Raw genomic sequence first — 23,098 nt, 5'->3', positions numbered from 1 at the left:
TTAGTGAAGTTGAGTGTACGAAAAGCAGCTTCTTTGTACAAAATACATGGCAGAATATATCTCCTGAAATGAAATATTTTATGCTCACACTATCAGAATACCAAAAGTACTTTATTTTTCTTCTGATGTATTTTTTTTATTGCTCTCTACCCTGCAATTACACAAACTACCATAATCTACTCCTTTAATAATTTACTCCAAAAATTCTCAAAAACACTTGTTTTCCAAAAATTAAGGAGAACAGAATCTTATTATATAATTACATCAGTATCTCCAAGTTCTTCATCTGATGGTAAAGTAATTTTACTTGGATCTATCAAGTTTTTGTCAATTAATGGATACATCCCTGCTTTTTCTCTCCTGTGTAACTCCAAATATGCTTCTCTTATTGTCCAATTTTGCATCCTGTTAGAAAAACAAATAATGGCAAATATAGCATATGCAAACATATGTTCCCTCTCAGACAGACAGACACACACACACACACACACACACACACACACACACACACACACACACACATTCATATTTAAAAATTCAATTTTTCCATAAATTTAATATATTTTTTAACGTTACTGTCAATTAATATGATATGTAAGCTATTGTTATTTGTCATTTAGGAGCATTAGCATTAGCATTAGTAGAGGCATTTGATGCAAGAAAGCAAGCTTATGCAGCATCAGCCAAAAAAAAAAAACCCCACTTCCACTTCACCCCTCTGTTCGTTCAAAATACCTGTCCAGCTGAGCCTTAAACTTATTTAGGCTATCAACCTCCACTACAAGGGATGGAAGTCTGTTCCACCAACCAACCACCCGCTGGCTAAAGGCAAATTTCCGCACGTCTATCCTACATCTGTCTTTCCTCAATTTGAATGTATGCCCTCTCAGGTGATTATTCTGAGCTAGAGGAAGAATCCCATCAGCATTGAGCATGCTCAAACCATTCAAGGCTTTATACACCTCTATCAGATCACCTCGCTGGTGCCTAGTCTCCAGACACTGTAATTTGCAAAACTTAAGCCTTTCTTCGTAAGAGCACCCCTTTGTTCCATTCACTAATCTTGTTGCCCTTCTCTGTACTCATTCCAGCAGCTCTACATTCTTCTTGAAACGAGGCCTCCAGACCTGTATACAGTACTCTAGGTGTGGCCTGACCATTGCCTTATACAAGGGAATAATCACCTCCTTATCCCTGCTGGAAAAATTCCTGTATATCATTGACAATACTCAATGAGCTACTCTTGCAGCCCGTCTGCACTGCTCAGAGAACTTCATATCTGCCTGCACAACCACCCCCAAGTCCCTTTCATTCTCTACCACTGTCAGTGTAGTACCACAGAGTTGATACGTTGCTCTGGGGTTGCTGTTTCCCATGTGTAGTACTTTACATTTGTCAATTAACAACTAGTGCCATATTGCTTTGGGGATATGCGGTGGTCATTCCACCTTTCAGCATCCTCCGTATTTGGTGGACACGGGTTCGAATGATATGTAAGCAACTGAAGCACTTGCTCACATATCAATTTCTGAAAAACTTTTGAATTCTACTTGAATAATACTAATATTTTTCTTAGGGATCACATCTGGTGAGTATGGGCTTGGTACACCCAGGGTCCTGAGCTGGATATCATCATTCTTTTCTTTCTTGGTGATTCCCTTCTACTTCTGACTCTGTCTCTCTCAGAGTAACTTAGAAATAATTTTTTTGGCTGGTGCATCATAAGCCTCAGGCTTCCTTGCACCATACAGCTAATAATAATAATAATATTTCATCTTTTCTTAATTGATTACTAGGGGGCTTCACCCCCCTACTCACTGCACTAACTTCTTTTGATAAAATAAAATACTTACAGAAGCTTCCGACAATGTTTGTCTCTTCCTCAGCTATGAATATATACATGCAGTCCTCGCTTTACGAGTTTTTCCCCCCAAGTATCAACAACATTAATTGCAAAAAATGAATGTTAAACATTCATAAATACTGCATTCCAAACCACATACGTAACTATACAACACAGTGTACCCCGCTTTACTATATTAATCAGTTCCAGAGACACCATCGTATCATTAAAATATCGTAATGTGAACCCAATAACACATTGTTTTTTGATAATTCGTTTCAAGATCTCGGAAGTTGAAATATTCGCTGTATAACTAAGCTATTTATCTCTCTAAAATGTAATTTTTAAAGTCACGAGCGTGACCTTAAGGCCATATAAAAGGTCATGAGCGTGGTTTGTAAACTGTATTAGTTACCAATTTAAATCATTAAAATGCACTACACATTCATCGTTATCATATGTACCCATTATATGAATCAATTTTAAACGCCTTTGTGATATTTTTCTAAAGCACATTTCTGGAGATCACGACCATAAAACAATTTGCATTTTCTGGTTTATTGGGCTTTTCTGTTACCGCAAGCAGTTATAAATGGGTAGTAAACTCGATCTTCTTGCATTTGCAAAAATACCGATAGCTGGAATTGTGTGGTTTTTTAAGTTATTATGGTGAAATGTGTTTCCCCTTTACTGAAATATTCAATTGTATAAAAAACAAATAAAATTTCAGAATCTACCCTTCATTCCTTTTATTTTTAACTTCATAAACTTGTTACTCCACATGAATTGTGTCAGTTGCAATTTGTGTGTGCCGAAAATTCTTATGGATGCAATCGTGAAATTTATAATTAAAAGAGAAGATTATCTTGGAAACAAACGCCTTTTGAAGCATTTCTGAAAAAGGTGGTTCCTTATGGAACAAGCCAACGAGTGCAGAGCCAATAATGAGTGATCAACAAGTGGGCATTTAGTCGATGATGATGAAGAATAAACATTCTTTGACATTTGTAAGTCATAAATCATTTCTCTATTATTATAATTTGCTTGATTTTACAGGCTATGTTTTCATTTCTTTGAATAAATCAATCATTGTTTAAACCTAAACTAATTAGCTAACTAATTTCATTGTTGAGAACATAACCACTATTTTTAACCTTATGTCTACAGAAAATAAATTCCCGCTTTACGAGCGCGCACTAGGAACGAATTAACTCGAAAAGTCAAGAACTACCTGTAAATACATTACATATGGAAATCAAGAATGGTACTGCGTGGTCATGTTAGATAAAAAAAGCACGTGCACGAGGTTTATCTAGCATGACCATGCTAAAACAGAAGCATGTTATACCACAGTAAAACAAGCTTCTTTTACATATTACCACATAACCGCATCCCTCTTCTCTCACTGGCCGAATAAAAATCACCAGGAGGAAAATAATTTTAATATATAGAAAGATAATACTTATTTGATGCAACTTTTTATTGATGTAACTTTTTATTTTTTAATAAAATGTTAAATATTTAAAAACAGATGTTTTTTTATTATTCTTATCTTTCAAAAAAAATAATAGTAATTAATTCTTCCAAAAATAAAAATTTAAAAAAAAAATCACTTTAGACAAAAAAATGTAGACATAATTCTGTTTGTCTGGTGAATTTTAAAGTTGAAAAGACCAAACAAATATATTTATGTCTGTACATTTTTTTTTAAATTACAGAGTGAAATTTTAAGTGTGCATATACAGCAGAACCAAGATAAGAACCCAGTTACTTAACAAGTACAGGTCACTATTGGAAAAAAGCAGTGAATTAGAGTTGAATTTGAAAGTGGCTGCAATTATGCCCAGACACGATAGGAGGGAGTATATGATGAGAGCCTTGTCGATCAATTCGGCCCTGGAAAGATTGTGCAAGACTCAAGGGGTAGAATTTTTTTCAGCCTGGACTGTACTTGTTAACAGGAGAGACTGCTCCTACAGGGATGGGATACACTTAAATAGAAAGGGTGCAAGAATATTTGCTGATGCTATCGAGGCAGTGTTAGGTGGGTTGGAAAACTGCTAGCTTGGGGGATACAAGCACTAATAGATTAACAGTAGCTACTGGCAGAGGTGAAAGTGATTCTTGCACTGCTACTACTGGAATGAGCAGAAGCCTGGTAAAAAAGATGCAGGATATTTCAGAGACAGCTGGGAGTCATTGCGGTACAAGTAAACACATGGGTTGTGTTAGGGTAGCTAAGAATAGAAACAGGTGCATGTATACTTGCGTGTACACCAATGCTAGGAGTTTAGTAAATAAATTTGATGAATCTGAGGTATTGCTCAAAACATCAAAGGCAGATATTGTTGGGATATCAGAGACGTGTTGTCACACAGATATAAGGAATACAGAACTCGAATTTGGGGAGTACAACGTCTACAGAAAGGATAGACAGGATAGGAAGGGAGGAGGGGTTATGCTATTAGTTAAGAAACACATAAAATCCAAGGAAGTGAAGCCAGCCGACATCGCTGCACAGTGCAGTGTCGAGTCAGTTTGGAGTGACGTAAGCATTGGGAGATCAAAATTGAGAGTAGGAATGTGCTATAGGCCTAATGACTCTGATGGGTATAATAAGACACTGTACAGGGAAATAGAGTGAACCAGTAAATCAGAGAGTCTTATAATGGGAGATTTTAATTTCCCAGATATTGATTGGAATTTGTGGGTTGGTCACTCAAACACTAGCAAGGCTTTTGTGGATTTATTGGATGATTGTTTTCAACATCAGCATGTTCGGGAGGCAACTAGAGGGAGTAATACTCTTGATCTGATTATCAGTAGTGATTCTTCATGCAATAAGAATCTGCAGAAAAAGGCTCTACTAGGTGGCAGTGATCACAGTGTACTGAAGTGGGATTTACTCAAATAGGTAACTACCATAAGGAGTAAAGGGAAGGGTTTTTGCTTTTGTAAAGGCGACTACGATGGTCTGAGACAGTATTTAAATTCTATACAGTGGGATCAACTGATGATGTTACCAACAGCAAATGCAAAATGGGAAGCATTCAAAGAACTTATCTTGGAAGCTACTAGGCTTTACATACCAACTAAGAAATATTGTTCAAGGTTTAGGCCTAAATGGATGTCAGATGAACTAATGAAACATATGACAGAGAAGAAAAATGCATGGGGTACATATAAATTAATGGGTGACATGGAAGCCTACGATAGATATAAGCTGGTCTGTAACCAAGTCACAAAGGAGATTAGGCAGGCAAATGCAGAGAATGAGAAATCCTTGGCAAAGGATGCAAAGAAAAACAGAAAAGAGTTCTTTACCTATGTAAACTCTAGAAGGACAGAGATGAATCAGATTGGTCCACTGGATATTGATGGTTCAACAGTTGAGGATCCTGCTCAGGTGGCTAACAAACTAAACAAGTATTTTGCATCTACATTCACACATGACAAGTTATTCAGGAAGGGGAATGCCAGAGGTGAAGTAAACTCTGGCAGTGAGCTGGATGATTTTGTAATAACTGAGAGGAAAGTGCAGGAGAAATTGTTGAGGATAAACATAAAAAAGGTACCTGGGGTGGGGTGGACAGGATCTATCCAGTTATATTAAAGGAGGCAGCAAAGGAAGAAGCAAACCCTTAGCCATAATTATGAGAGCTTCTTTGGACTCAGGGGAGGTACCCATAGACTGGAGATGTGCAAATGTGACCCCAATTCACAAAGGAGGATCAAAGGCTGACATAAGTCATTATAGACCTGTGAGTTTAACTTCTGTTCCAGGAAAATTAATGGAGGCAATGGTTAACGAAACACTGCAGGATCATCTAGACAAGACTTCAGTTACAGCTCGGACACAGCATGGTTTTGTTAAGGGAAAGTCTTGCCTGACCAATTTGATTGGATACTATGATGCAGTCACAAAAGAACTGGATGCAGGGAATAACTCTGATGTTATATATTTGGATCTTAGAAACACTTTTGATACTGTTGCACATGGAAGACTGCTGCACAAATTGGAGCAGTGTGGCATTGGAGGCAAATTGCTGCTATGGATAAAGGGATGGTTGAGGGGGAGAAGACAGAGTGGTAATCAATGGACACTGCTCATCATGGACTGTTATTAGTGGAGTCCCTCAGGGTTCAGTGTTGGGTCCATTATTGTTTTCTGTATTTATAAATGATATTGATGATGGTATATGAAGCTTAATGTCCAAGTTTGCAGACAATACAAAGGTTGGCAGGGTTGTTAAGGACACTACTGACGCTATGCTGCTGCAACAGGATCTGGAAAGGTTGAGCAGATGGGCGGAGAAGTGGCAAATGAAGTTTAACATTGACAAATGTAAAGTACTACATATGGGAAACAGCAACCCCAGAGCAACGTATCAACTCTGTGGAACTACACTGACAGTATTAGAGAATGAAAAGGACCTGGGGGTAATTGTGCAGGCGGATATGAAGTTCTCTGAGCAGTGCAGACATTCTGCAAGAGTAGCTCATGGTGTCTTGTCAATGATATACAGGAATTTTTCTAGCAGGGATAAGGAGGTGATTATTCCATTGTATAAGGTAATGGTCAGGCCACACCTTGAGTACTGTATACAGGTCTGGAGGCCTCATTTTAAGAAGGATGTTGAGCTGCTGGAACGAATACAGAGAAGGGCAACAAGATTAGTGAATGGAACAAAGGGTTGCTCTGACGAAGAAAGGCTTAAGTTTTGCAAATTACAGTGTTTGGAGACTAGGCACCGTTAAGGTGATCTGATAGAGGTGTATAAAGCCTTGAATGGTTTGAGCATGCTCAATACTGATGGGATTCTTCCTGTTGCTCAGAATAATCACCTGAGAGAGCATAAATTCAGATTGAGGAAAGACAGATGTAGGATAGATGTGCGGAAATTTGCCTTTAGCCAGTGGATAGTTTGTTGGTGGAACAGACTTCAATCCCTCATTGTGGAAGTTGATAGCCTAAATAAATTTAAGGCTCAGCTGGACAGGTATTTCAAATGAATGGAGGTGTGAAGTGGAAGTGTTTTTTTTTTTTTTGGCTAATGCTGTATAAGCTTGCTTTCTTGCATCATATGCCTCTACTAATGCTAATGCTAAGAGCCTGTGCAAATGTGGCTGAGCCATATGAATTTAGTGATTTCAAAATTACAAATGACTGATTTTTAGAAAAACGTTTGAGTATAAAAACAAGTAAGGATCCCAGATTTTGACAGATTATACCGGCGAGTATATTAAACCATTGAGATTAATTATGAGATTGTCTTTGGATTCACCATGGTACCCATAGTCATAATAAACATGATGACATGAGGCCTGACACACCCGCCATTTTCTTTTTTATTTAAAAAAAAAAAAAAAAAGTTTTTTTTTCCAAAATTTCTGACCTTTTACTTATTGATTGCAATACTTATTAAAATAATCATTTTTAAAATTTTTTGATTGAAAATTTAAAAATGTTTTGTTTTTACAATTATTTTCAAAGAAACAATACTTTTATTAACTCCATTAAAAAAAAAAAAAAACCACGACACTATTCTGTTTTCCGATTTATAAAACTCTTCATCATGCAAAAATTTAAAATTACTTGCACATGTACTTCCATTAATATATTTTGTGTGTGTGTTTATTTTAATAAACAAACAATAAAACAATTATTAACAAATGATATATATGATAATATAAACAAACATAATTCATATATGGAAATAAATACAACTGCAATAATGGGGCACCTCATCTATTAGCACACTTCACTTAATGTCTCTGCATAAACAAATATCACTTCCAAAAGTAAAACTCTGTATATTTAGGAAGGTAGACAGAGGGACAACCACTTATTACAAATTGGCAATTAATGTGCAAGATATTTTGCAAATGAGCCTGTTAGACTGTATGACACCAATACAGGGTTAGACATTATCAATGTTTTAGAATTAGTTTAAAGATATTCTAACAAATGTAGGGCAACAGAAATACTATTTGTAAAAGAATATTATCATACTGCATACCTGAAATCTGGCATATATGAAAAAATAAAAATTCCTCCAATGACCATCATAGTAACACCACCAAAGAACAAAACATGCATATGAGCCCTGTCTTCTTTGATATCTTCTACATCAAACCCAAAACTGATCCAATTCTATCGAAAATAATGAAGGAAAATTACTGAATATAAAACTGAGTATTATAAAGATAAAATGAATAAGTCTTAATTAAGTACATATCCTTTGAAAGGTAATTTTTTTCAGAGGGCAAATTCTAATCAAAAATGTCTAAACAGCAAGTTCGTCACCTGATTTGGCTCTATCAACTCAAAGGCAAATCTGGTTTGTTTGTTGTTATAAGAATAATAATTATTATTACATTTCCTAGGCCCTAATTTTTTCTGTTGAGCTGCATTTAAATATTTATTTTTCAACTTTTTATCACTAAATAAGTAGGGCAGTACTAATTCTTAATTAGCATTAGTAGAGACATACAAGGCATGAAAGCAAGCTTATGCAGAATCAACCAAAAAAAACTCCCATTTCACCCCTCCATTCATTCCAAATGCTTGTCCAGATCAGCCTTAAATTTATTTAGGCTATCAACTTCCACAACAAAAGATCAAAGTCTGTTCCACCAATCAACCACCCGCTGGCTAAAGGCAAATTTCCGCACATCTATTCTACAACTGTCTTTCCTCAATTTGAATCTATGCCCCTCAGGTTCTTAATCTGAGCAAGAGGAAGAATCCCATCAGCATTCAACTTGCTCAACCTATTCAAGGCCTTTCTTGGTAAGAGCACCCCTTTGTTCCCCTCACCAATCTTGTTGCCCTTCTTTGTACTCGTTCTAGCAACTCAACATCCTTCCTAAAATGAGGTCTTCAGACCTGTACACAGTACTCTAGGTGTGGCCTAACCATTGCCTTGTACAACGGGATAATCACTTCTCTATCCCTGTTAGCAAAATTCCTCGATATCATTGACAAGACTCCATGACCTGCCCTGGCAGCCCATCTGCACTGCTCAGTGAACTTCATATTTGACTGTGCAATTACCCCAGGTATTCTTCCCTTTTCACTTCCCTGAGTGTAGTACCACACAGTTGGTACGTTTCTCTTGGGTTATTGCTACTCATATGCAGTACTTTGCATTTGTCAATGTTAAACTTCAGTTGCCACTTCTCAACCCATTTGCCCAACTTATCTAGATCCAATTGGAGTAGCATACTGTCTTTTTTTTTTATTTTTAGGAGCATTAGCAACTAAGACCATATTGCTCCGGGGATATGCGGTGGTCATTCCCTGACCTTTTCGCATCCTCCGTATTTGTTAGTTTTGCCATGCTACTGGCATTAGTTTTGATTTAATATCAGTTATATATACATACAGTATATTAAATATCTTCAACAGGAAAGTGTATCAGGCTTAACTTTAGTTGGCACTGATATGAAGGTTGGAAAGGTGGTTATTGACTGTAATTAGGGTAAGCTACTGCAATAAGATTTAGAAAAATTGGGCAGATGACCTGAAAAGTGGCACCTGAAGTTAAACAGTGACAAATGCAAGTTACTACACATGGGTAGCAGTAATTCCAGATTAGTGTACCAACTATGTGGTACCACAGTCAGGGCGGTGGATAATGTAAAAAAAAAAAAAAAACGTGGGGGTGAGGGATAGTAATTCTGCAGTCAGATATGAAGATTTCTGAGTAGTGCACACAAGACTGTCAGGACATCTGATTTTATACAGGAATTTTGCCAGCAGGGATAAGGAGTACATAACCTCATGGAATAAGGCAATTTTTAGGCCATATCTTCCAGTTCATATGGAACTGGAAACTTCATTATAGGAAGTAAGTGGATCTGATGGAATTTGTGCACAGAGGAGCAACAACATCAGTGAGGAGGGGAAAAGGATGCTCTTACCAAGAAAAGCTATAGTTCTGCAAGTTGCAAAACTAAAGCTTGATGACATTCTTCCTCTTATTAGCTACATGGTGCAAGGAAGCCCAAGGCTTATGCTGCACCAGCCAAAAAAAAAAAAAAAAATTCCTGAATTACCCTGAGAGAGAGAGAGAGAAAAATGATGATATACCAAGAAAGAGAAGAATGATGATATCCAGCTCAGAACCCTGGGTGTGCCAAGCCCATACTCACAAGATGCTTAGACTACACAAGAGGGAACATAAATTAAAATCAAGGAAGAATGGTTGCAGGATAGCTATGCAGAAATTTACCTTCAGCCAGTGGGCAGTTTGTTGTTGGAACAAATTTCTGATGTAGAAGTGGGTAGTTTGGATAAGTAGGAGAAGAGGGGGGGGTGTTTTTTAAAAGCTAATGCTATATAAGGTTGCTTTCTTTCATCACTTGCCACTATTAATACTAAGTTTGTTTGTTTGTTATTTGGTTTTTAGGAGCATTAGCAACTAAGGCCATATTGCTCTGGGATATGCGGTGGTCATTCTCTGACCTTTGCGCATCCTCCATATTTGGTGGTTAATACTAAGTTAATAATTAGTATTAGTAGTCAGTTATTAAAAAAAAACTGCTTTATGTTATGTGAGTCAGTGAGATGCCCTCATCTGCTGAACAAACAAATGCATGCACAGTAGTATTTATAGCTATACAATACCACACCAGTACTGTAGTATTGTATAGCTATGCACGTGAAATGCTGTATTTATGAATGTTTAGCATTTGTTTATTGCAATTAATGTTCATATTTTCGATTTTGTTGATACTTGATAAAAAAGCACTCTTAAACCCAGGAACTGGTAAAGTGAAAACTCGTAAAACGGGAACTGCCTGTATATGCAAAAGAATACTATATAAATATTTATCTTACCAGTAATCAAAAGAAGATATGTGCCTCACATAAAGGGCTCTACATGTTGAAAGATGGTAGGGGTGATTAGGTGATGAAGGTAAATGTAATGGTACTTGAATTGGGATAGAAATCAGCTTCAAGAATTGCAGTGAAAGCTACTAATTATTAAACTTGAAAAACACACTCAGAGCTGCATTAAATGTGGGATCAGTGTTTATTATTTATTCTTTCTACAAAAAAGGAACAAACTGATCATACATATATATCCTAACCTGCTTCTTCAGTGCACACTGAAAAGATCCCAATTAGATTTGATTTTTCTCTTAGGAATACACTTATTTCAAAAATGAGATGAGTAAATTTTTTATAAAAATATTTCAGCCTAGGTAGAAAATTACCGATACTTTTTCAGAGTGGTTTGTTTAATGTTTTTATATTTACATTTAATTTTCACAAAAAAAAAAAAAAAAAAAAAAATTCTATATACAGGCATACCTCGGTTAACGTTACCTCTAATAACGAAGCTTCGATATAACAAAGTCGGCAAATTCAAGCCCCATTTAACATAAAAAAAAAAATTCCAGTTTAATCACCTAAAATCTAAACAAACTGAAGAAATTACGGAAACCTTTGGGGCTTCTTGTGGTTGGTTCGAGAAATTTAAAAAACGGGCCAGGATTCATAGTGTAAAATTAACAGGAGAAGCTGCAAATAAGTTTCCAGAAAAACTAAAGGAAATAATTGAACGTGAAAATTTTACACCAAATTCGGTGTTCAGTGTTGACGAAAACGGTTTGTTCTGGAAACGGCTACCAACAAAAAGCTTCATTTCTATTGAAGAAAAATCAGCTGCTGGGTTCAAAGCAGCCAAAGACCGTTTAACGTTACTCTTTGGATCAAATGCCTCTGGCGATTATAAATTAAAATTGTTATTAGTTTACCATTCAGAAAATCCGAGGGCGTTAAAAGGTAACATAAAAATGAATTTACCTGTAATATGGAAAGCAAATAGAAAAGCTTGGGTTACCAAGAGTTATTTACTGATTGGTTTGTTAACCACTTTTGTCCTGAAGTAAAACGGTATTGTCAAAAAAACAACTTTGAAGAAAAAGCTCTTTTGTTGTTAGACAATGCTCCGGGACATCCTACTGATCTTCACACGTTGGACACATGCATTCCTGTCAAAGTTGTGTTTCTTCCAGCAAACACAACTTCCCTGATTCAGCCATTGGATCAGGGAGTAATAGCATCATTTCAAGCTTATTATCTGCGTCGAACATTAAGCAATTTAACTGAACTAGAGGATAAAGAGGAAATGACAGTTAAAACTTTTTGGAAAAATTACACCATTAAAAACGCAATTGAAAACATTGATAGTTCTTGGAAAGAAGTCACTAAGAAATGCTTAAATGGAGTTTGGCGCAAAATATGGCCAGAAGTTGTACTAGAAGAAGAAAATAACATCCAAGAAATTAGAAATGAAGTTATCCAGATGGCTCAATCAATAGGTTTCGAAAATGTCGATGAAGAGGATGTTAGAAATTTATTGAATGCAGAAGATGATGGTTTTTCAGTGGAAGATTTAGAAAACCTTGTTAGCAACGAAGACAAAGATAATGAAGACGAAGTTAAAGAAGTTCCTGCCGAAAAAGTGTTAACAACCAAAGATTTAAAAAGGTGCTTATATGACATTGAAAACGTTTTAAATTAATTTTAAGTGAAAATGATCCTGATTTAGGAAGAAGTTTTATTGTTAAGCGATCAGTGTTAAATGCAATAACTCCGTATAGGCAATTGTTAAATGAAAGAGAAAAAAAAAGCATAAGCAATCAACTTTAGACTGATATTTTAAAAGGTGATTTCACTTTGTATGTAAGTTGACTGTTTATTTAATAAAACTTTTCTTTGTTCGAAAAAAAAGCTTTTCATTTTCTTTAAGTGGGAACGTATCCCTATTCTGGCCATAGTATTTTTACCTCTGAAAACGAAGTTTCGCTTAACGAAGTAATTTCGTGGAACGCATCCTATTCGTTATTCGAGGTATGCCTGTATATAATATAATGCATTAATGCAAGAGAAACAATCAAAAGCACTGTCTGGACTAACTTGGCTACACCAAAACAAAATGATATCTAAGTGTACATTCTGATTCATAGCTGGAGGTCAAGCAGTTCTTGTAATTTAAGGTTTCAACTGGCTTAAACAACAACCTTTCTGAAAAACTGTCCGTAATTTTCAAGTTTGTGATGACAGCAAACCAATGCATTTACCACTGCATGTGTATCATGTAGTGGTAAATGTACCAGCACACAGCCACTTGCAAATATGAGGGCTGTTCAATAAAGAATAATCATAACTTTTTTTTTCACAACATACCTTTATTAACTTTGATTGTCCTTTTCAAAGTAGTGCCCAGTTGATGAAATGTACTTACTTCAATGCTTCTGCCATTCTTGAAAACAATGGAGGAAGCTATTTTCTTAAATCTGTTTGAGAACCACCTCTGACATCTTTACAACTTCTGATGACTGAGAACATTTTCCTTGCAGCTCCTTTAACCTTGGAAATAAAAAAAGAATTGCAGGGTCAGGGCTGTAGGGCAGATGAAGAACACATTGGATATTAACGTTGACTAAGTACTTGATGACAGTATGAGCAATGTGAGATCTCATATTGTTGTGATGCAGCATGCACACCTGCATGCAGTTGTGGTTGTTTGCAACAAATGTGATTCTGCAGTGTGCAGTACCATTAGCATTAATGGAGGCGTATGAAGCAAAAAAGCAAGCATCAGCCAAAAAAAAAAAAAACCCTCCCATTTCACTCTAAATACTTATCCAGCTCAGCCTTAAGTTTATTTAAGCTACCAACTTACACAACAAGAGATGGAAGTCTGTTCCAGCAATCAACTACCCGCTAGCTAAAGGAAAATTTCTGCACATCTATTCTACAACTGTCTTTCCTCAGTTTGAATCAATGCCCCCTCAGGTTCTTAATCTGAGCAACAGGAAGAATCCCATCAGCATTCAGCTTGCTCAACCCATTCAAGGCTGTATACACCTCAATCAGATCACCTTGCATGTGCCTAGTCTCCAGGTGCTGCAATTTGCAGAATTTAAGACTATCTTGGTAAGGGCACCTCTTTGTTCCCCTCACCAATCTTGTTAGCATTCCATGTCCTCGTTCCAGCAACTCTACATCCTTCTTAAAATGAGGCCTCCAGACCTATACACAGTATTCAAGGTGTGGCCTGACCATTGCCTTGTACAACAGGATAATCACCTTGTCCCTGCAGCAAAATTCCTGTATATCATTGACAAAAACCCATGACTTACTCTGGCAGCCTATTTGCAAGAAAACTGCATATCTGACTGGACAATTACCCCCAGGTCTTTTTCATTTTCCACTACCCAGAGTAACACCACCCAGCTACCCATAAACGGCTACCCATAACAGTACTTTGCATTTGTCAATGTTAAACTTCAGTTGCTACTTCTCAGCCCATTTGTCCACTTATCTAGATCCATTTGCAGTAGCATACTGTCTTTACTGTCATTAACAACCCTGCCAACCTTTGTATCATCTGCAAATATGGACTGTAAATCTGATATACCCTCATCAATATCATTGATGAATCCACAAAACAATAATGGGCCCAGCACTGAACCCTGGGGAACACCACTAATAACATTAGCCCATGAAGAGCAGTGACCACTGATTACCACTCTCTGTCATATCCCACTCAATCATCCTTTTGAACCATTGTAGCAACCTGCCCTTAAGGCCATACCGCACCAATGATGACAGCCTTGTCAATCAATTCAGCCTTGGAGAGATTGTGCAGGGCTCATGGGGTAGAATTTTCCTCAGTGTGGTCTATGCTTGTTAACAGCAGATTTTGCTTCTACAAGGATGGGATACACTTAAATAGAAAGGGTGCAAGAATATTTCCTGATGCTATCGAGGCAATGTTAGGTGAGTGGGAAAACTGCTAGCTTCGGGGAATTCACAGACCAATAGATTACAATAGCCACAGGCAGAGGTGGAAATGATTGTTGCACTGCTTCTGTTGGAATGAGAAGCAGGCCAGAAAGTAAGTTGCTGAGGATTTCAGGAACAGCTGGGAGTCATGAAACAAGTAAATACATGGGCTGTGTTAGAGTGACTAAGTTTAAGAACAGCTGTATGTACACCAATGCTAGGAGTATAGTAAATAAATATGATGAATTTGAAGTGCTGGTTAAGACATCCAAGTCAGATATTGGTGGGATATCGGACACGTGGTGTCACTCAGATATAAAGGATGCAGAATTGGAATTTGGGGAGTACAATATGTACAGAAAGGATAGACAGGATAGGAAGGGAGGGGGGGTTATGTTGTTAGTTAAAAAACACAAAATCTAATGAATTGCATCCAGTTGTCCCATGTTGTCCAAGTTTGCAGTGTAATATTGTCCAAGATTACTTCATTATCTTCATTTTAACTTCAATTAAATTGTACTTTTTTAACTAAAAACATATAACGATTTAGATTTTACAAACGTAACATTATTAATTAATACATAACTTGATATGGAAGTTATATAGCAAAACTCGGAGATAATACTCGATACTAAAAAAAAAAAAAAAAAAAAAACCATATATATATATATATATATATATAGTGTTATAACTGCACTGGGATATAAGTTTAGGGTTATAATTTTGTACTGAAATTGAATCGAAATCATGACTCAGACCAGAGAAGCAAAGCAAAAGGCTCAAGCTAATGCAAGTGCTGTGGCTCGGGGGAGAACTGAGGTGGGCAGTTGCCCTCTGAATCACAGCTTTTTAAAATGCACTGCTTGCTTGATGTTTGTGGAGCAATCAGGTATGAAACATGATATTGCCAAGGGGAATGTCTTTGTGTGCATGCGATGTAAGGAGTGTGAGGAAATCAGGCGACAACTCAGCATTGTTATGGGCCTATATGAAAGCTTGAAGCACAGGGTGGATGCCCTTGAAGGATCTAAATTGAGGGGCCTATCAAGCTCACAGCTGCTCACATCAATGCCAGAGCTTGCACTTGAACATCACTCAACCCCCAAGGCAGAATGCGCTGGTCCCACAGGAACTAGTAGTTGTCTCTACTGTCACGGAAACGGGGAACATATTGTGTAAAAAGCTTAGGTGGAACAGGACCAGGTTATGTCTGCCAGAGGCAAAGGTTGATGACATTGCAGAGCAGTTATCTTTTAAGGGCACTAAAGGTAATATTGTTGTAAACGTTGGCACTAATGATATTAAGAGTAGGAGACCAGCGGAATTACTAAACAAGTACAGGTCACTGTTGAAAAAAAGCCATGAATTAGGGTTGAATTTGAAAGTGTCTGCAATTCTGCCCGGACAAGATAGGAATGCGTATATGATGAGAGCTTTATCAATCGGTTTGGCCTGGAGAGATTTGCAAGGCTCAGAGGGTAGAATTTTTCTCAACCTGGTCTGTGCTTGTTAACAGGAGAGACTGCTTCCACAGAGATGGGATACACTTAAATAGAAAGGGTGCAAGAATATTTGATGATGCTATCGAGGCAGAGTTAGGTGAGTCGGAAAACTGCTAGCTTGGGGGGGTGGTTACACAGACAAAAAGATTAACAGTAGTCGCTGGCAGAGGTGAAAGTGATTCTTGCACTGCTTCTATTGGAATGGGCAGCACCTTCGAAAACAAGATGCAGGGGATTTCAGAGACTGTCGGGAGTCATTAGAGTACAAGGAAACACATGGGTTGTGTTAGGGTAGCTAAGAATAGGAAGAGGTGCATATATACTTTCATGTACATCAATGGCAGGAGTTTGGTAAATAAATTTGATGAATTTGAGGTGTTGATCAAAATATCAAAGGCAGATACTGTTGGGATATCAGAGATGTGGTGTTACACAGATATAAGGAATGCAGAACTGGAATTTGGGGAGTATAAGGTGTACAGGAAGGATAGACAGGATAGGAAGGGAGGAGCGGTTATGCTATTAGTTAAGAAACACAAAATCCCAGGAAATGCAGCCAGTCGATATCAAGAAATTGTTGAAGATAAACATAAGATAGATCCTATCCACCTGGGGTGGATCTATCCAGTTATATTAAAGGAGGCAGCAAAGAAAGTAAGCAAACCCTTAGCCATAATTATGAGAGCTTCCTTGGACTCAGGGGAGGTACCCATGGACTGGATATGTGCAAATGTGACCCAATTCACAAAGGAGGATCAAAGGGCGACACAAGTAATTATAGACCTGTTAGTTTAACTTCTGTTCCAGGGAAATTAATGGTGGTTCTGGTTAAAGAAGCACTGCAGGATCCTCTAGACAAGACTTCAGTTACAGCTCAGACACAGCATGGTTTTGTTAAGGAGAAGTCTTGTCTGACCAGAATGCACTGGTCCCAAAGGAACTAGTTGTTGTAGGTGACTATTGTCAGGGAAACGGGGAACATACTGTGCAAAAAGGATAGATGAAACAGGACCAGGGTATGTCTACCAGGGGCAAAGGCTGATGACATTGTAGGGCAGATATCATCCTTTAAGGACACAAAGGGTGATATTGTTGTACATGTTGGCACTAATGATATTAAGAGTAGGAAACCGGCAGAACTACTTAACAAGTACAAGACAATGCTGAAAAAAAGCCCAGAGTTAGGGTTGAATTTGAAAGTGTCTGCAATTCTGCCCAGACAAGATAGGAGGGAGTATATGATGAGAGCCTTGTCGATAAATTCTGCCCTGGAGAGATTGTGCAAGGCTCAAGTGGTAGAATTTTTCTCAGCCAGGTCTGCACTTGTTAACAGGAGAGACTGCTTCTACAGGGATGGGATACGCTTAAATAGAAACGTTGCAAGAATATTTGCTGATGCTATCGAGGCAGAGTTAGGTGAGTCGGAAAACTGCTAGCTTGGGGGATACACGGACTAATACATTAACAGTAGCCGCTGGCAGATGTGAAAGTGATTCCTGCACTACTTCTATTGAAATGCAATTGAACAGCAACCTGGAAAGCACGGCAATGGGAATTTCCAGAACTGCTGGGAGTCATAGTGGAACAAGTAAATACATGGGCTGTGTTAGGGTAACTAAGAGTAGAAAGAGGTGCATATAAACTTGCATGTACACCAATGCTAGGAGCATTGTTAATAAATTCGATGAGCTTGAAGTGCTAGTCAAGATATCAAAAGCAGATATTGTTGGGATATCAGAGACGTGGTGTCACACAGACATAAGCAGTGCAGAACTGTAATTTGGGAAGTACAATGTGTACAGAAAGGATAGACAGGACAGGAAGGGAGGAGGGTTTATGCTATTAGTTAAGAAACACATAAAATTTTAGGAAGTGCATCCAATTGATGTGGGTGGACAATGCAATGTTGAGTCTGTTTGGTGTGACATAAGCACTGGGAAAAGAAAAATGAGTAGGTGAGTGAGTGTTATAGGCCTAATGAATCTGATGAGTATAATGAGCAATTGTGCAGAGAAATAGAGTGGGACAGCAAATTAGAGTGTCTTATAATGGGGGATTTTAATTTCCCGGATATTGACTGGAATTTGTGGATCGGTCACTCACACACTAGCAAGACTTTTGTGGATATATTGGATGATTGTTTTCTACAGCAGCATGTTCGGGAGGTAAATAGAGGGAGTAATACTCTTGATCTGATTATCAGTAGTGATTCTTCATGCATCAAGAATCTGCAGATAAAGGCATCACTAGGTGGCAGTGATCAATGTGCTGAAGTGAGATTTACTCAAAGAGGTAACTACCATCAAGGTTAAAGGAAAGGGTTTTTGCTTTCATAAAGACTATGGTAGTGGTGGTGGTAGTAGTAGTAGTAGTAGCATGTGATGCAAGAAAGCAAGTGTATGAGCTTATGCAACATCAGCCAAATAAAAAAAAAAAAAAAAAAAATCCCACCATTCCCTCCAAATGCCTGTCCAGCTCCTCCTTAAATTTATTTAACCTATCAACTTCCACAACGACAGATGGAAGTTTGTTCCAGCAATTAACCACCCACTGGCTAAAGGCAAATTTCCGCACATCTATTCAACATCTGTCTTTTCTTAATTTGAATTTATGCCCCCTTAGGTTCGTAATCTGAAGAAGTGGAAGGATCCCATCAGAATTCAGCATACTCAACCCATTCAAGGCCTTATACACCTCAATCAGATCACTGTGCAGGTGCCTAGTCTCCAGCCACTGCAATGTGCAGAACTTAAGCCTCTCTTGGTAAGAGGATCCCTTCATTCCCCTCACCAATCTTGCTGCCCTTCTCTGTACACAGTGTGGTCTGTGACAGTATTTAAATTCTATATGGTGGAACCAACTGATGATGTTACCAACAGCAAATTCAAAATGGGAAGCATTCAAAGAATTAATACTGGAAGCTACTAGGCTTTTCATACCAACAAAGAAATATTGTTCAAGATTTAGGCCTAAATGGATGTCAGATGAACTAATTAGACATGTGACAGAGAAGAAAAATGCATGGGATACATATAAATTAACATGTGACACAGAAGCCTATGATAGTTATAAGCTAAGACAAGACTTCAGTTATAGTTCGGACCAAGCATGGATTTGTTAAGAGGAAGTGTTGTCTGACTAATTTGATTGGATACTATGATGTAGTCACAAAGGAACTGGATGCAGGGAATAACTTTGATATCACATATTTGGATGTTAGAAAGGCTTTTGATACTGTTACACATAGAAGACTGCTGCACAAATTGGAACAGTGCGGCATTGGAGGTAAATTGCTGCTATGGATAAAAGGATGGTTGAGTGGGAGAAGAAAAGAGTGGTAATCAATGGACACTGCACTTCGTGGACTAATGTTATTAGTGAAGTCCCTCAGGGACTTCACTAATAACATAATTACATTAACATTAGTCACTAATAACATTAGTCAGGGACTTCACTAATAACATAATTGTTGGGTCCATTTTTTTCCGTATTTATAAATGATATTGATGATGGTATATCAGGCTTAATGTCCAAGTTTGCAGACGATACGAAGGTTGGCATGGTTGTTAATGACACTAATGACAGTATGCTGATGAACAGGATCTAGAAAAAGTTGAGCAGATGGGCTGAGGTGGCAAATGAAGTATAACATTGACAAAAATGTAAACTACTACATATGGGAAGCAGTAACCCCAGAGTAACGTATCAACTCTGTGGTACTACAGTGACAGTGTAGAGAATGAAAAGGACCTGGGGGTAATTGTGCAGGCAGATATGAAGTTTTCTGAGCAGTGTAGCTCATGGTGTCTTTTCAATGATATACAGGAATTTTTCTAGCAGGGATAAGGAGGTGATTATCCCCTTGTATAAGGCAATAGTCAGGCCACACCTTGGGTATTGTATACAGGTCTGGAGGACGCATTTTCAGAAGGATATAGAGCAGTTGGAACGAGTAAGGCTTAAGTTTTGCAAATTACAGTGTCTGGAGACTAGGCACTGGCGAGGTGATCTGATAGAGGTGTATAAAGCCTTGAATGGTTTGAGCATGCTAATGCTGATGGGATTCTTCCTCTTGCTCAGAGTAATCACCTGAGAGGGCATAAATTCAAATTGAGGAAAGACAGATGTAGGATAGATGTGCGGAAATTTGCCTTTAGCCGGCGGGTAGTTGGTTGGTGGAACAGACTTCTATCCCTTGTTGTGAAAGTTGATAGACTAAATAAATTTAAGGCTCAGTTGGACAGGTATTTCAAACGAATGGAGGGGTGAAATGGGAGTTTTTTTTTTTTTTTTGGCTGATGCTGCGTAAGCAAGCTTATGCAGCATCAGCCAAAAAAAGCTGCATAATTCATCATCTAATTGAGATTATATTTTCAATGGCCATTGAAAAAGTAGGATATTTTATCTACATAAAACCTGTACCTCTTTGTTTAATTTGTTCCTTTTCTAAAACTAAGTAACAAATTATGGCCTGTTCTTCACACATGAAAAGAAAGCAATGAATGCTTACTTTCTTGAAAAGAAAGAACTTACTTCATTTTATTCAAGAAAGATCATGAAAAACTTTGAAAAACCAGAAAAACATTCATAACTATTCATATTCGACAGATTTTCACTTCATTTCACATTTAAAATTTATTCTATCTTGTACACATAAGCTCTTGGGACAAATTATTCTTTTGCATCAAATATAGTAATTTTTCTTCATTCATATAGTGGTGCTTTGTAATCAAAATTATTTCTGACATGTGTTCATTTACGCCCTTAAAAAACATATCAGAAAACGGTAGCATTATAACTATTTATCATTGTGATTATCAGAAAACGGTAACATTATAACTATTTATCATTGTGATTAATTATAATGCTGCATTTGGCTGAAATTTAGTATCCGGTATCCCTTGTGTTAGGGTATACAACAAACAGAAGGTTGCATGAAGGACATTAACTGACAAAAATAGTTGTAATTAGAAGAGGAAAAAAATACAGCTGAACTCCGGATTATAGGTATACTTTGTCACAGCATTGCAGACATGGCCAAATTTGGGCCACATTCAAGCAAAAGAAGTGTGGCTTTTTAACTTTTAGACTTTCATTTTTGGCTAGTGAAAAAAGGTGATGTTAGTTTATGCCAGTAATTCAGGGGAGATTCAAGCAAAAGAAGCCACTTCCTCGGGAGGTGTACCCATAATCTGGAGTATAACCGAAAAGAATTATTATTAGCTATATGGTGCAAGGAAGCTGAGGCTTATGCTGCAGCAGCAAAAAAAAATTCTGAATTATCCTGAGAGAGAGAGAAAGAGTACAAGAGTCAGAAGTAGAAGGGAATCACCAAGGAGAAGAATGATGATATCCAGCCAGGAGCCTGGGTGTGCCAAACCCATACTCACCAGATGTGAGTGCCTGGGTTACATGAGGGTTCATGTTTTAATCGGTTTCCATTTTTGTTTAGTGAAAAAAGGTTAGGTTTTTAAACGACTTAGGGAGAGATTCGCGCAAAAACTGGTTGTTGACCACCGCCGGGGGGGGGGGGTACCGGATACTAAAGTTTTACCCTACCTTTTTAGGTAAGAACGAGGGTTACGAAAACCTGGTTCTTACCTAAAAGCTAGGATCCAGGTTTGCGATTGCTTCCAGTCTTATCTTAATATGGTTCTGCTCATTTATACAAATGTATACTAATTTGAACTATATATTGATGAATTAAACATTACAATATATATAATCTTTTTTTTTTTAGGAATCAAATGTGAACAGTAAAATAACTATGCAGCATTTTACCTTTTGCGATTTCACATCTGCAAATTCTTCTGCAGTAACAGGCCCTGGAGGTGCCTTGGGAGGAGTCAACAACTCCGTTAAAGATGAAGTTTCTTTATTTTTCTTAGATGTTGAAATAAAACAAGCAGCCTCTTTTCGAAAGCATCTGAAATGAGTAATAAACCTACTTTTGAAAATGATTCTAGGCAAAAAAGCCATCTCCCATCAGCTGATTACACAAATACAGAACCATAAGTTAATGATACCCCAAGCGTCCAAATTTGGAAACTCATTACTATAATATATAATAACAAAATATATAAAAGACAATGGGAATATTAAAGCTACTGTAATAACATATAATAGTAGTAACACTAATAAAAATATTGAATCTCAGTCAGGTCAAAAACAACCAACGTGTTGCATCCTTTGTCTCTCTCCATCCAGATTTCACACTATATTTCTTTCTTTTTATGATCCTTTCTCACAACGTCACAAGGTCTCAGGAGAGAGGAAGCAGCATGGTGTTTTCTTCCAGAAATTCGAATTTTTCGTCCAAAAAACAGAAAATCAACCAACCATAGAAGCCAGGCAATTTACACACAGCATACACGGGCCAATATGGTATTAGTCGTTAATGCTCCTAAAATCGAACAACGGGCAACCTGCCCTAGGACCTGTACAACGCCTGCTGCGGTCCCAGCATATCAAAAGGCCCAATAAGCCCATCAATTTTCTCAAAATCACATCAACCACAGGAGGAAACTTTCCTCACGAGAAGAAAAGGCTGTGATCAGAAGTATCCTAACTGTGGCAAGCCTGTTCTTCACAGAATCCAAAGGTAATATCACAAGGAAATTCATTCTACATGCAGCTTTCATTAATTAATAAATGTTCCGTATCTTGGCTCACCCCAAACTAGAGACCGCCTTTAGGCTCACAGCACATGGATTCACCAAAGCTCGACCTAGACAATTTGGCATCACTGAAGATGACGAGAAGAATGAAGACGGAAGCCATTTCATACTTGAATGTGTGGTGTATTTTAAGTTAGGCAACAAACTTTTCAGCTGGAAGTGTAATCTTCCAGCCCTACAGCCTTTCCATTCCATGATCAAGATTAAGCAGCCATCAACGCCGTCCTATATAACTGCATAACACTCCTCAAGTAGAAAAAAAGCTTCC

General features: G+C 37.6%; 1 protein-coding gene across 1 annotated transcript; it reads right to left on the bottom strand.

Annotated features, from left to right (window-relative positions):
- Positions 1–95: 95 nt before the first annotated feature.
- On the bottom strand, positions 96–22,173 carry NP15.6 (NADH dehydrogenase [ubiquinone] 1 beta subcomplex subunit NP15.6). The gene is made up of 3 exons (XM_090369126.1): positions 21,935–22,173; positions 7,864–7,997; positions 96–405 (listed from the first exon to the last, which is right to left on the bottom strand). The coding sequence occupies exons 1-3, from the start codon at positions 22,130–22,132 to the stop codon at positions 252–254; spliced, it is 486 nt and encodes a 161-aa protein (XP_090225252.1). The 5' UTR covers positions 22,133–22,173; the 3' UTR covers positions 96–251.
- Between the last annotated feature and the right edge of the window lie 925 nt (positions 22,174–23,098).

This window comes from Mastigoproctus giganteus, chromosome 2, assembly GCF_048544385.1.
Source record: "Mastigoproctus giganteus isolate SK-2022 chromosome 2, ASM4854438v1, whole genome shotgun sequence".
Classification (NCBI taxonomy): domain Eukaryota; kingdom Metazoa; phylum Arthropoda; class Arachnida; order Uropygi; family Thelyphonidae; genus Mastigoproctus; species Mastigoproctus giganteus.
This window is presented reverse-complemented; position numbering and strand designations above follow the sequence as displayed.

Excerpts from the sequence above, each read along its gene's own strand:
- NP15.6 (XM_090369126.1), bottom strand. The coding sequence starts at position 22,132 with ATGGCTTTTTTGCCTAGAATCATTTTCAAAAGTAGGTTTATTACTCAT. Across the intron at positions 7,998-21,934 it reads CAGATGTGAAATCGCAAAAG|AATTGGATCAGTTTTGGGTT; the intron begins GTAAAATGCTGC and ends TATTTTCGATAG. Across the intron at positions 406-7,863 it reads TCATATATGCCAGATTTCAG|GATGCAAAATTGGACAATAA; the intron begins GTATGCAGTATG and ends TTTTTCTAACAG.